General features: G+C 39.2%; 1 protein-coding gene across 8 annotated transcripts in view; it reads right to left on the bottom strand.

Moving 5' to 3' along the window:
* The window catches only part of rbm18 (RNA binding motif protein 18), a 30885-nt gene that overhangs the window by 16363 nt on the left and 648 nt on the right, over positions 1-13874 (bottom strand). For all 8 annotated transcript variants that reach the window (XR_013659348.1, XR_013659347.1, XM_078955818.1 and 5 more), the window contains one exon: positions 12637-12750. Coding sequence is in view for 6 of the 8 variants with exons in the window: in XM_078955818.1 (XP_078811944.1) it covers positions 12637-12743 (107 nt within the window). In the remaining 2 variants the exon portion in view is untranslated. The remainder of the gene's footprint in view (positions 1-12636; positions 12751-13874) is intronic.

The raw sequence follows: 13874 nt of genomic DNA, 5'->3' as shown, positions 1-13874 counted from the left end.
AAATCAACAGAAAAGCGGCCATTTTGGAAAAAGTGTTTTTTTTATCAACTTATGACATGTAGCTCTCACCAATGGAGGAATGTGTTTTTCTGAGTCAGTTGATGATGCAGATCGCTTTGCTAGCAATTTTAGCTATGTTAGCATTACTAGCATAGTTAGCATAATTAGCATATCAGGTAATGTGTTTGAGTCAGTTGATGATGCTGATCGCTATGCTAGCAATTTTAGCGACGTTAGCATAGCTAGCATAGTTAGCATAATTAGCATTTTAGGTAATGTGCTTTTCTGAGTCAATTGATGATGCTGATCGCTATGCTACCACTTTTAGCCACATTAGCATAGCTAGCATAGTTAGCATAATTAGCTTTTTAGGTCATGTGTTTTTCTGAGTCAGTTGATGATGCTGATCGCAATGCTAGCACTTTTAGCCACATTAGCGTAGCTAGCATAGTTAGCATAATTAGCATTTTAGATAATGTGTTTTTCTGAGTCAGTTGATGATGCTGATCGCAATGCTAGCACTTTTAGCCACATTAGCATAGTTAGCATTGCTAGCATAATTAGCAAATCCAGCCTTGACTAGCTTTTAATTTGCGGGCTGTGAGGGCGGTGAGGTCAGCGGTGGTGCGTAGAGTTGGGCGTGGAAGGCGGGTTGCGTCTGCGGGCCATACAACGCCGCTTGCGGCTTTAATTATTATTATTATTATTCTTCTTGTCCTATAACGGCGTCTTTGAGCTTAATTTTGACCCCCGCCACATACCCGAAAACTCACCAAAATTGGCACACACCTGGGATAAATTGAAAATGAATTTTTGGCAAAGAGAACGCCACCCCCCCGAAGTCGATGACATCACGGCGAGCGATCCCGTAAAAAAAATGAATGGGCCGAAAATCGCTTATGGGGCCAAAAAAAAATATTTTGAAATACAGTTACGAAACCAAAACACGCGTGTTGGAGATATCCCAAAGAAGTTATGAAATCATTATGGGATGCCCACACGACCTACGGCTTGGCGGCCATTTTGTGGCGAACTCAGAGAAATGGCGATTTTCGTGTTTTTTGACAATATGGGAAAACTACACTTTTGTTAAAGCGATTTTCACGAAATTTCATACACATGCCAAAAACACGATTCTACAACTACCAAAGAAGTTTTGTTGACCTTTGACCTTGGGAAGGGGCGGCCATCTTGAATTTTCATAAAAAAGCACCTTTAGTAACGTATACAAACGAAAACTCGTCCTAGGGATTTTTATCGATCTTTTTGAAACTTCTCAGGCATCAATGGCAAGCTACTGTGGACAAAATGTTGGAATTAGAAGTTGTAGAATTTGAAACGCGTGCGCGTGGCGAATTCGCAACCGTCGCCATTTTAGCTAGCTCGCACATATTTTATCGGAATAGCCTGAAACTGAAATATGCGATACCCTGGCCCACACTGAACAAAACGATGTCACATACGACAAAATCGATAAAGGAATGTGGCCGTGGTAAGCAACAAACCGTCGCAAAAAAAAGTGCTGACTCGGCAAAAAAAAATTTTTTCGGATTTTATTTTTAAGAATCGGCTAACAAAACCCAGATAACTTTGTCGGGTATATCCAAAGAAAGTTTTGAAATCATTACGTGATGGCCACACGACCTACGGTTTGGCGGCCATTTTGTGCCAAAATCTGCCATTTTGAGTTTTTCGCGTTTTTACACGATATGGAAAAATGAACTTTTTTTTGAGCGATTTTCACGAAATTTGACTCGCATGTCCCTAGCGTAAGTCTACAATCACCTTTGGAGTTTCGTCGACCTTTGACCTCGGGAAAAGGCGGCCATCTTGAATTTTCTATAAAAAACACCTTAACCACCAGATTCAAACGTAAACTTGTCGTTGGAATTTTCTTCGATCGTCTCAAAACTTTTTGGGCATCAATGGCAAGCTACTGTGTAAAAAATGTTGGAATTAGAAGTTGTAGATTTTGAACGGCGTGCGCGTGGCAAGCTAGCAAAGTGGCGCACTGTTATAACTCCCATGCATTTCAATACTAAACAGGGAAAATTGAATGCATGCATTCATGCCTGAAACTGAATACATTGAAAAACACTGGATATGGACATATAAGGAATGTGGGCGTGGTTAGCATAAAACCACTGTTGCTAAGGACGACAAAAAGTTTACTTTTACCGATTTGTCCGAAACTGACGTCAATCTGTTCGTCCTCCCGAGGGGACCAAAACATAAAATGGTTGCTATGGAGATAAAATCAACAGAAAAGCCGCCATTTTGGAAAAAGTGGGCTTTTTAGCAACTTATGACATATAACTCTCACCAATGGAGGAATGTGTTTTTCTGAGTCAGTTGATGATGCTGATCGCTATGCTAGCAATTTTAGCCACATTAGCATAGCTAGCATAGTTAGCATAATTAGCATTTTAGGAAATGTGTTTTTTTGAGTCAGTTGATGATGCTGATCGCTATGCTAGCACTTTTAGCTATGTTAGCATAGCTAGCATAGTTAGCATAATTAGCATTTTAGGTAATGTGTTTTTCTGAGTCAGTTGAAGATGCTGATTGCTATGCTAGCACTTTTAGCCACATTAGCATAGTTAGCATAGTTAGCATAATTAGCATTTTAGGTAATATGTTTTTCTGAGTCAGTTGATGATGCTGATCGCTATGCTAGCACTTTTAGCCACATTAGCATAGCTAGCATAGTTAGCATAATTAGCATTTTAGGAAATGTGTTTTTTTGAGTCAGTTGATGATGCTAATCGCAATGCTAGCTCATTTAGGCACATTAGCATAGCTAGCATGGTTAGCATAATTAGCATTTTAGGAAATGTGTTTTTCTGAGAGAGTTGATTATGCTGATCGCTATGCTAGGACTTTTAGTCACATTAGCATAGTTAGCATAGTTAGCATTATGAGCAAATCCAGCCTTGATTAGCTTTTAATTTGTGGGCGGTGAGGGCGGAGAGGGCCGCGGTAGTGCGTAGAGTTGGGCGTGGAAGGCGGGTTGCGTCTGCGGGCCATACAACGCCGCTTGCGGCTTTAATTATTATTATTCTTCTTGTCCTCTAACGGCGTCTTTGAGCTTAATTTTGACCCCCGCCACATACCCGAAAACTCACCAAAATTGGCACACACCTGGGATAAATTGAAAATGAATTTTCGGCAAAGAGAACGTCACCCCCCCGAAATCGATGACATCACAGCGAGCGTTCCCGTAAAAAAAATGAATGGGCCGAAATCTCTTTATGGGGCCAAAAAAAAATATTTCGAAATAGAGCTATGAAACCAAAACACGCGTGTTGGAGATATCCCAAAGAAGTTTTGAAATCATTATGGGATGGCCACACGACCTACGGCTTGGCGGCCATTTTGTGGCGAACTCAGAGAAATGGCGATTTTCGTGTTTTTTCACAATATGGGAAAACGACACTTTTGTTTAAGCGATTTTCACGAAATTGCGCACATATGCCAAGACCCTGATTCTACAATAACCAAAGAAGTTTCGTTGACCTTTGACCTTGGGAAGGGGCGGCCATCTTGAATTTTTTTAAAAAAGCACCTTTAGTAACGTATACAAACGAAAACTCGTCCTAGGGATTTTTATCGATCTTTTTGAAACTTCTCGGGCATCAATGGCAAGCTACTGTGGACAAAATGTTGGAATTAGAAGTTGTAGAATTTGAAAGGCGTGCGCGTGGCGAATTCGCAACCGTCGCCATTTTAGCTAGCTCGCACATATTTTATCGGAATAGCCTGAAACTGAAATATGCGATACCCTGGCCCACCCTGAACAAAACGATGTCACATACGACAAAATCAAGAAAGGAATGTGGCCGTGGTAAACAAAAAACGGTCGCAAAAAAAAGTGCTGACTCGGCAAAAAAATTTTTTTTCGGATTTTATTTTTAAGAATCGGCTAACGAAACCCAGATAACTCTGTCGGGTACATCCAAATAAAGTTTTGAAATCATTACGTGATGGCGACCCGACCTACGGTTTGGCGGCCATTTTGTGCCAAAATCTGCCGTTTTGAGTTTTTCGCGTTTTTACACAATATGGAAAAATGAACTTTTTTTCGAGCGATTTTCACGAAATTTGACGCGCATGTCCGTAGCGTAAGTCTACAATCACCTCTGGAGTTTCATTGACCTTTGACCTCGGGAAAAGGTGGCCATCTTGAATTTTCTATAAAAAACACCTTTACCACCAGATTCAAACGTAAACTTGTCGTTGGAATTTTCATCGATTGTCTCGAAACTTTTTGGGCATCAATGGCAAGCTACTGTGGAAAAAATGTTGGAATTAGAAGTTGTAGATTTTGAACGGCGTGCGCGTGGCGAGCTAGCAAAGTGGCGCACTGTTATAACTCCCATGCATTTCAATACAATACAGTGAAAATTGAATGCATGCATTAATGCCTGAAACTGAATACATTGAAAAACACTGGATATGGACATATAAGGAATGTGGGCGTGGTTAGCATAAAACCCCTGTTGCTAAGGACAACAAAAATTTTACTTTTACCGATTTGTCCGAAACTGACGTCAATCTGTTCGTCCTCTCAAGGGGACCAAAACACAAAATGGTTGCTATGGAGATAAAATCAACAGAAAAGCCGCCATTTTGGAAAAAGTGGGTTTTTTTTATCAACTTATGACATATAGCTGTCAGCAATGGAGGAATGTGTTTTTCTGAGTCAGTTGATGATGCTGATCGCTATGCTAGCACTTTTAGCTATGTTAGCACTTTTAGCTATGTTAGCATAACTTGCATAGTTAGCATAATTAGCATTTTAGGTAATGTGTTTTTCTGAGTCAGTTGATGATGCTGATCGCAATGCTAGCACTTTTAGCCACATTAGCAGAGTTAGCATAGTTAGCATAATTACCAAATGCAGCCTTGACTAGCTTTTAATTTATGGGCTGTTAGGGCGGTGAGGTAGGCGTTGGTGAGTAGAGTTTTGCGTGGAAGGCGGGTTGCGTCTGCGGGCCATACATCGCCGCTTGCGGCTTTAATTATTATTATTATTCCCATTTCTAACGGATCCGTTGAGCTCAAATTTGACCCCCGCCACATACCCGAAAACTCACCAAAATTGGCACACACCTGGGATAAATTGAAAATGAATTTTCGGCAAAGAGAACGTCACCCCCCCGAAATCGATGACATCACAGCGAGCGTTCCCGTAAAAAAAATGAATGGGCCGAAATCTCTTTATGGGGCCAAAAAAAAATATTTCGAAATAGAGCTATGAAACCAAAACACGCGTGTTGGAAATATCCCAAAGAAGTTTTTAAATCATTATGGGATGGCCACACGACCTACGGCTTGGCGGCCATTTTGTGGCGAACTCAGAGAAATGGCGATTTTCGTGTTTTTTGACAATATGGGAAAACGACACTTTTATTTAAGCGATTTTCACGAAATTGCACACATATGCCAAGACCCTGATTCTACTATAACCAAAGAAGTTTCGTTGACCTTTGACCTTGGGAAGGGGCGGCCATCTTGAATTTTCTTAAAAAAGCACCTTTAGTAACGTATATAAACGAAAACTCGTCCTAGGGATTTTTAGCGATCTTTTTGAAACTTCTCGGGCATCAATGGCAAGCTACTGTGGACAAAATGTTGGAATTAGAAGTTGTAGAATTTGAAAGGCGTGCGCGTGGCGAATTCGCAACCGTCGCCATTTTAGCTAGCTCGCACATATTTTATCGGAATAGCCTGAAACTGAAATATGCGATACCCTGGCCCACACTGAACAAAACGATGTCACATACGACAAAATCGAGAAAAGAATGTGGCCGTGGTAAACAAAAAACGATCGCAAAAAAAAGTGCTGACTCAGCAAAAAAAAAATTTTTTCGATTTTATTTTTAAGAATTGGCTAACGAAACCCAGATAACTTTGTAGAGTATATCCAAACAAAGTTTTGAAATTATTACGTGATGGCGACACGACCTATGGTTTGGCGGCCATTTTGTGCCCAAATCTGCCATTTTGAGTTTTTCGCGTTTTTACACAATATGGAAAAAGGAACTTTTTTTCGAGCGATTTTGACGAAATTTGAGTCGCATGTCCCTAGCGTAAGTCTACAATCACCTCTGGAGTTTCGTCGACCTTTGACTTCGGGAAAAGGCGGCCATCTTGAATTTTTTATAAAAAACACATTTACCACCGGATTCAAACGTAAACTTGTCGTTGGAATTTTCATCGATTGTCTCGAAACTTTTTGGGCATCAATGGCAAGCTACTGTGGAAAAAATGTTGGAATTAGAAGTTGTAGATTTTGAACGGCGTGCGCGTGGCAAGCTAGCAAAGTGGCGCACTGTTATAACTCCCATGCCTTTCAATACAATACAGTGAAAATTGAATGCATGCATTCATGCCTGAAACTGAATACATTGAAAAACACTGGTTCTGGACATATAAGGAATGTGGGCGTGGTTAGCATAAAACCACTGTTGCTAAGGACGACAAAAAGTTTACTTTTACCGATTTGTCCGAAACTGACGTCAATCTGTTCGTCTTCTCAAGGGGAACGAAACATAAAATGGTTGCTATGGAGATAAAATAAACAAAAAAGCCGCCATTTTGGAAAAAGTGGTTTTTTTTTATCAACTTATGACATATAGCTCTCACCAATGGAGGAATGTGTTTTTCTGAGTCAGTTGATGACGCTGATCGCTATGCTAGCACTTTTAGCTATGTTAGCATAACTAGCATAGTTAGCATAATTAGCATTTTAGGTAATTTGTTTTTCTGAGTCAGTTGATGATGCTGATCGCTATCCTAGCACTTTTAGCCACATTAGCATAGCTAGCATAGTTAGCATAATTAGCATTTTAGGTAATGTATTTTTCTGAGTCAGTTGATGATGCTGATCGCTATGCTAGCAATTTTAGCTATGTTAGCATAGTTAGCATAGTTAGCATAATTAGCATTTTAGGTAATGTGTTTTTCTGAGTCAGTTAATGATGCTGATCGCTATGCTAGCACTTTTAGCTATGTTAGCATTACTAGCATAGTTAGCATAATTAGCATTTTAGGTAATGTTTTTTTCTGAGTAAGTTGAAGATGCTGATCGCAATGCTAGCACTTTTAGCCATATTAGCATAGCTAGCATAGTTAGCATAATTAGCATTTTAGGTAATGTTTTTTTCTGAGAGAGTTGATTATGCTAATCGCTATGCTAGGTCTTTTAGTCACATTAGCATAGTTAGCATAGTTAGCATTATTAGCAAATCCAGCCTTGACTAGCTTTTAATTTGTGGGCGGTGAGGGCGGAGAGGGCCGCGGTGTTGCGTAGAATTGGGCGTGGAAGGCGGGTTGCGTCTGCGGGCCATACAACGCCGCTTGCGGCTTTAATTTTTATTTGATTTCTCTTTTTTTTGGTTTCTGGAATTAGTTTTTTGATTTCTAAAATGTACTGTTGTTGTTTTTTATTAATTGTTTTGCTTTTTCATTTTTTGTTGTGATCTTAAACATGTTTTTCCATTAAGTGAGTTGTTGATGTGATTTGCACTTCAGCCGCAGAAAATTGTGTGTCAATCAAACTGCAACACCTTTATTTGTGCCATAATGAAATCAAGAGTTTATCTAAGAGTTTTCAACCAATCAAATAGCCTGCTGAATTTTAACTTTGACTTTTTTTTTTTACATCAAAATCAATAGGAATTGCCAAACCTGTAACTTTTCCCCCAATGGTTACTTGATGAACTGCAGCCAATTACATTTGTTTTAGAAGGGACTTTGATCCGGTAGTCCCCATAATGATGGTTGTGATTGAAGACAATACTTAATATTGTGTCTTGAAAGTTATTCTTCTTTAGATAATACTACATTCTATGCACACCTCAGTAGGCCTGGATATAGCCAGTCTCCATAGCTTGGGATGCCATATCCCGCCAAAGCCCTAAAATGCTAAGAAAACATCATCGCATTAGCTCATCTATTCATATATCCATCTTCTTCTTTGATATGTCTAATAAATATTTTGTTGAATGCTCTCATTGACACCATCCTCTGCATTTCCCAGGGTTTTTTCTTGCTTTTAGCTACATCTTACTTTTATTTCTTCAATTAATTGTAGATTTCTGCAGGCCATCACTTTTAAGGGGGGAAGTCACATCCTTATGGAGGACACTGCTCCCCTTTTCCTATATCTGGCCTTGATCCTGAGAGCAGTGATCACAATTGTTGTGTTTTTCTGCATTTGTCAAATTGTGTCGAACAGATGAGAACACATTTATTATTGTAACGTAAAAACTGGCATAAACTCTCAGTTGTTGGAATAAAGACACCTTCCAGTAAATATGGAATTGCGGAACAGCAGATAAAGACGTCTTATAAACATCTTTGCATTCCTTAGTTTACAGAGTCCTTTATTTGGAGCACGTGTTTTTGCAAAAGAGTTTTAAATGAATTACCGCTGGTCTTTTATTGTTAAAATGCCAGTTTTTTTTACTGCTTCGAGCATCTTGGATGAGCACTGGAATGCGTCACAATAAATACCGACGTGACTCTGTACAGGTTTGTGTTTATGTGTATAAACGGAACTCCATGCTGGATTGTGGGGCTGCGCTGGGGAGTTAGGCAACAGGTTGCATTAATGTCTTCCACTGTCTACATCTCCCTGGAGAGCTGTATGCAAGCGAGACTTTCTGCTTTCCCAGACAACACCCTGCAGGCGTCCTGAGTGTGTGTGGCTCATCTAGCATCATCTGCAAAGAGCAAAGTGGTCTTTAAAATGAATCTATTGAGCTTTAAAAGTTGGTTTATCATGCAGGTATTTACTCACATGGTTCTGCACTGCTAAAGTGAAAAAATTTGCTCAACTTCAAATGATTAAAAAACAAAAAAAGGCTAAATAAAATGAGAATATTATTTCAGCCTAAATGAATACATTTTAAAGTTCGTTCCTCTGCAAACAGCTCGATTTTATCTAAGATTTTAGTTCACTTTACTTTGTGTGTTTCTAAGACGGATTACTGAGCAGACACTCCAAGAACACTTTTGGAATGGAACGAGCTGGACCACAATGGATGGCTTCTCCAGGGGACCATAAAAACCACAGCAGGAACAGGCAGAGAGAATGGGGAGGAAAGTGAGGAAGAGGTGGGCAAAGGCAAAGTAAAGTTCAGTGAAGGGATGTTGACAAGAGGATGAAAGGTGCAGGAGGACAAGGATGGGGGGGGGGGGGGGGGGGCGCCAGGTGAGCCAGATACGAAAGCTTGGATGGATAAAAAAAACGGAAGGAAGGAAAATGGGCGGAAGGGAGAGTCAGACCATGACCGAGATAAGCCGGAGTTATGGTTTGGAAAAGTGCATTCAGTGGGGAAATAAAGCATTTTTATTGTGTTACTATGCTGCGTTTATTCATCATTTACATGACCAATTCATGGTGCAGCACTTTACTAATAGATGGAAACAGAAGAAGAAGAAGAAGAAGGTGATTGATTGAAAGAGATTATATGATTGGTTGATTGATTACTGCACCAATTTTGTTGCACCAGTGCTGTTAGGTTGGGGCTGTAAGGGGCTGTAAGTTAGCAGGAGAGAGTGTAAACAAATGGATGATGGGAAATAGTGACGGCCTTAAAGTTTGTGCCAACAGTCCATAACTCCGAAGCAAATTTCTAATGAATTAAAGGCGCTCTGCAGAAACTATGGCCTAGAAAACGACAGACTTTTTGATTTATAATAAAAGACCACTGGGACAATAGAACAGAAGATGATTAGAGTGGGTCTTTAAGAGGAAAAAAGACTTATAGCAGAAAAAAAAATCCCTTATTTGTACCAAAAACTCCGAAGCAAAAAAAAAAAAGAAAATCCCTAAAGAAACATTTTACACTAAAGATGGAGTTTTTTTTTTCTTCCAGATACAGACTCTTCATTGACAAAATGAACCCGAGAGGAACATTTCGTCTTCTTCCTTGGGAGCAGGCTTGTCATCAGTCATCTCACGCAGGCCAAGAGCAATCTGTCTGGAGGATGAGGCATTACACAAATTGGAAGTGCTGTCCTCTTACGTCATTACAGCTTAATCGATCTAATCGCCTACCTAGATTGGACACAATAGAGCTACAAGCTTCTATAATGAAATGGGAAAAGAAATGTAAGCATAAATACGGAGGCCTTTTTGGACTAAAAGTAAACAGCTGAAATGTTCCACTTTCTTTGATGGTTTGACAGAAGGTAATGTGGTTTTGTCATGAGAGGGGTTTATTGTAACCCTATGGTGACCGGTCCCACCAGGTTTAAATCATGGGCTGACATTTTGACTTCCTGTTTGACAGAGGTTTGAAAACAAAAGGAGCCGGAGCCAGTTCAGTCAGTTCAACCGGGAACCACTAGGTGGCTTGTTAGATTATCTTTTAACTCTAAAAGCAAAACTGCTCAAGTTTACAACAGAAAATAACAAAAATTGAAGTCAAGTTCCTTAGGTATATGTATTTATTTAATGTCTAAGAAAGCAGTAATGAGGATTTTTTTTCCCATTTTATAGAATTTCATTTGATTTTATAACTGACGTCACAATGCAGAGGTCTGGCCTTTTAACTTTAGAATTCTTCAGCTCTGTCTGGATGTGTTTCAACAACCGGCAGGTATGTTTGCCTTTTCAATTTGCCCATTTTTGATCTGTTGATCTCATTCTTTAGCCAAGATGGCGATCCTAAAACCATTGTTCTTGTTTGATCCCGCCTCTTGCCTCAGTGGGCGTGGTTATATGAACCCCCTGTATTTATGGAGCGTGTGAAGCGTATGCATCATAGTGACGCAGGTTTTGACGCCAAGGACAGCCTTACGGCACACAGATTTCAAACAAAGGTATAATAGAAAAAAAATGCTACTGATGCCACGTGGCTTTCTGTGTTCCAAAACCAATCACAAATAAAGCCCTTGCAGGTACCGTACGCTGTGCTTAAGGGAATAGGTCGCTACACTGTCGGCATGATTCTCCTCATACTGACTAAACAAGTGATGCATGTAGTACAGTGTATCAGGAATAACCTGATGCACTCCAATACTGGGAAACAAGAGATGAGCCTTTTCTTTTGTAGGTAAGAGGAACACGTCTTTGTAGCATCAGCAACAAAATCTAGACCAAGGATTTAAAAAAAAAAAGAAGTTATCTTTCTACAACCAAATTTAAAAATAAAAGTGAATTAAATACAGCACAATCAGGTTCCATTATGTGCCCTATATATCACCGCCAAATTCCTAAATCAGTTTAGGTAAAAGAAATTATTCAAGATTCATTAATTTTCCAGCTTCTTCGCGCAAACCAGATTTGTTTGGTGAAGAAAACTTTTCACAAGTTGATTTTAATTAAGCAAAAGATGCAACTTTTTCTCACAAAACTATAAATTCTCACATTACAATGAAACAGAAAAGCAGTTTGCTTGCCTCAAAATTAATTGGAAAACCGATGATGGCCTTCATACATGAACTGATATGACATCTTCTAAATGAAATACAGTTTCACTCGACAAATTGATATTTTAAACCCAGCCTTTGGGTCTGGTATGGATTTATTGATCTAAATCCTATAAAGAAAATGTCCAAGTGTTTGAATAGCAATGTGTGGCCTGCAGCAATATGGCTTTTTTTAAATCTGTGCTTTGCATCCCTGATCTGCTTTCCTCCTCACTTAAACAGAGCCCTGCATCCACTGTCCTGGAGCTAATTAATCTTTCTAATCAGCAGCAGGGGCCACAGGTATTTATCTTGTTTTCCATCCATACTGCACAGCAGTGGACTATTTAAAAAGAAGTAGAGCAGAGCTGGGGAAGGAAATGCCTGTCTAGACGCCACCAGAATTGTGGCCCGTACATTCTCCAGCAGCCCCCACAGGCTCCCAAATAAACCCCTAACCCAGAACAAAAAAAGGGGAAAAACTTTTCCTATCACAACACATCTAGGGAAGTTCTTATCATTTATCAATGGTGCCCCCGCCCCTTAAAAACAATCGCACAAGTCACTTGCCTGCAATTATAATGTTGTGTCAGGTGAGACGCACTAATGACGTTTACACACTCCAGCAGTGTGGAAGCCTGCACCTTTGCCACCCAAATTTCAGCCATGCGGCACACACACACACACAAATACACACAGGAACACACACCTCGCTCCAGGCTGACACAGGCAGAGAGTAAACAGGGCAGGTGAGTGAGGAATGATGTCTGCTCCTTAGCAGAGCAGGTCTCCACGCCTCACTGCCTCTTTTTCACACACCCAGCCCTCTCTGCTCTGTCTCAGCCTATGACACAGACACACACTCACAGGCTTAATTCATCATTTATATACACAAAAAATATGTAGCTGAGGGGCAGAGCCTGGAAAATGGAAAATCAAGGGTTCAAGATTAATTTTTTAGACTGAATTATAACTGGATTTAGCAGTTCCTAAAATGTAATCCTGGAAAGAGAACACCTACCAAGTTCAATACATACTGAATAAACCAAATGAGGCTACCCATGTTTAGTGCTGTGTGGTAAAATAGATGACAAAAAAATACAGAGTTATTCAATAATTCTAACAAAAAAAAAAAGCCTGGCTGAAACCATTGACTCACAATTGAGATGATCCTTTTAAAAACTTTTTTCTGCCATTGGCTAAGATACTCACTCTGTGATTTTGGGATCAATGTTCCCTATCCACAAGCGATTTCCATCATGTGCTGTGTTCTCAGAGATAATAGAGGCATTTTCCACCGTTTCTGCCGCAGATGACATGTGTGCTCTGTAGGAAAAAAGACAAAATTAGAACAAAAAGCTTTCGCTTCATGTCAGCAAGAAATTATTGGTTCTCGAGACCAAACAGCAAGTAAGAATTGGGTAAAACAAGCACAAAGAAGTTCCTGTAAAGTGTTCAATATAATGATGTAAATATTAGAAAGAAAAAAAACGTGATGCCTATATAACTTTTGATACTGCACTCAGATCTAAATAAAAGGCAAACGAAGTAAACACATCTATAAAATGAGTTATGATGGTGCAATCTTTCTTTTGTGGTGCAATGACCCCATACCTTTTCCCTGTATGTTTTGGACAAATATAATGCATTATATTTCTTGTAAATATAATGCATTATATTTCTTGTAAATATCAAATACTGGTGCATTGTTTTTGGTCTTTACACGTGTGGTACATGGTAACCCAGCAACGTAGAGGATTCTCCACTGAGCCACAAATAAACAGTTTTCTTATCTTATACTACTTAAAAAGATTATATCGTGACTGGCTTAAAGATAGAATTCTGCCTTTTCTGTCTTTTTACATTGTAGTATTTTTTCTACATAAAACATGACCGAAAAAGAAATTCTCATCTCCTGACTAATCCCGAGTTTAGCACAAAAGGGGGGTGGGACGTGGGAGTATGTATGTTCACTTTCTCCCACTTCTTTTCCAGCAATTAAATAAATTCTTATTTGACCAACTTCAAAATTAATGAATTGAATGTTTTGTTTTATATGTATAAGCAAAAATATGTCTATTTATGATTAAGATTAATTATAAGGCTATCATTTACATGTGTATGAATGTATGGTTATGCAGCTCTTTTACTTTTAATTTTCCAATCAAGTTTTTTTTTTTTTTTTAGGTTCTATGACTAGAAGTTTTACAAGCTAAATTTTACTTTCCTCAAACATGTATGCAAACCATTTTCTTTTCATCTTATAGCAGGCATTAACTGCATTTTTCTGTCATTTCTTAGCACTCCCGTACAATACTATTTGGTCAAACTAGTACATAACTGTTCAGCGCCTCATTTGTTGAATAGTTTGGTTTTACTTTATTTAAATGCTGCTGCTTAGCAAAACTACACAGTGTTTGAAAATTTTTCAACATAATCAACCCTCCTTC

This window comes from Oryzias latipes, chromosome 12 (genome assembly GCF_053564925.1).
Source record: "Oryzias latipes strain Hd-rR chromosome 12, Olatipes_Hd-rR_3.1".
Lineage (NCBI taxonomy): Eukaryota > Metazoa > Chordata > Actinopteri > Beloniformes > Adrianichthyidae > Oryzias > Oryzias latipes.
Note: the sequence above shows the minus strand (reverse complement) of the source record. Positions and strands in the feature narration are given on the sequence as shown.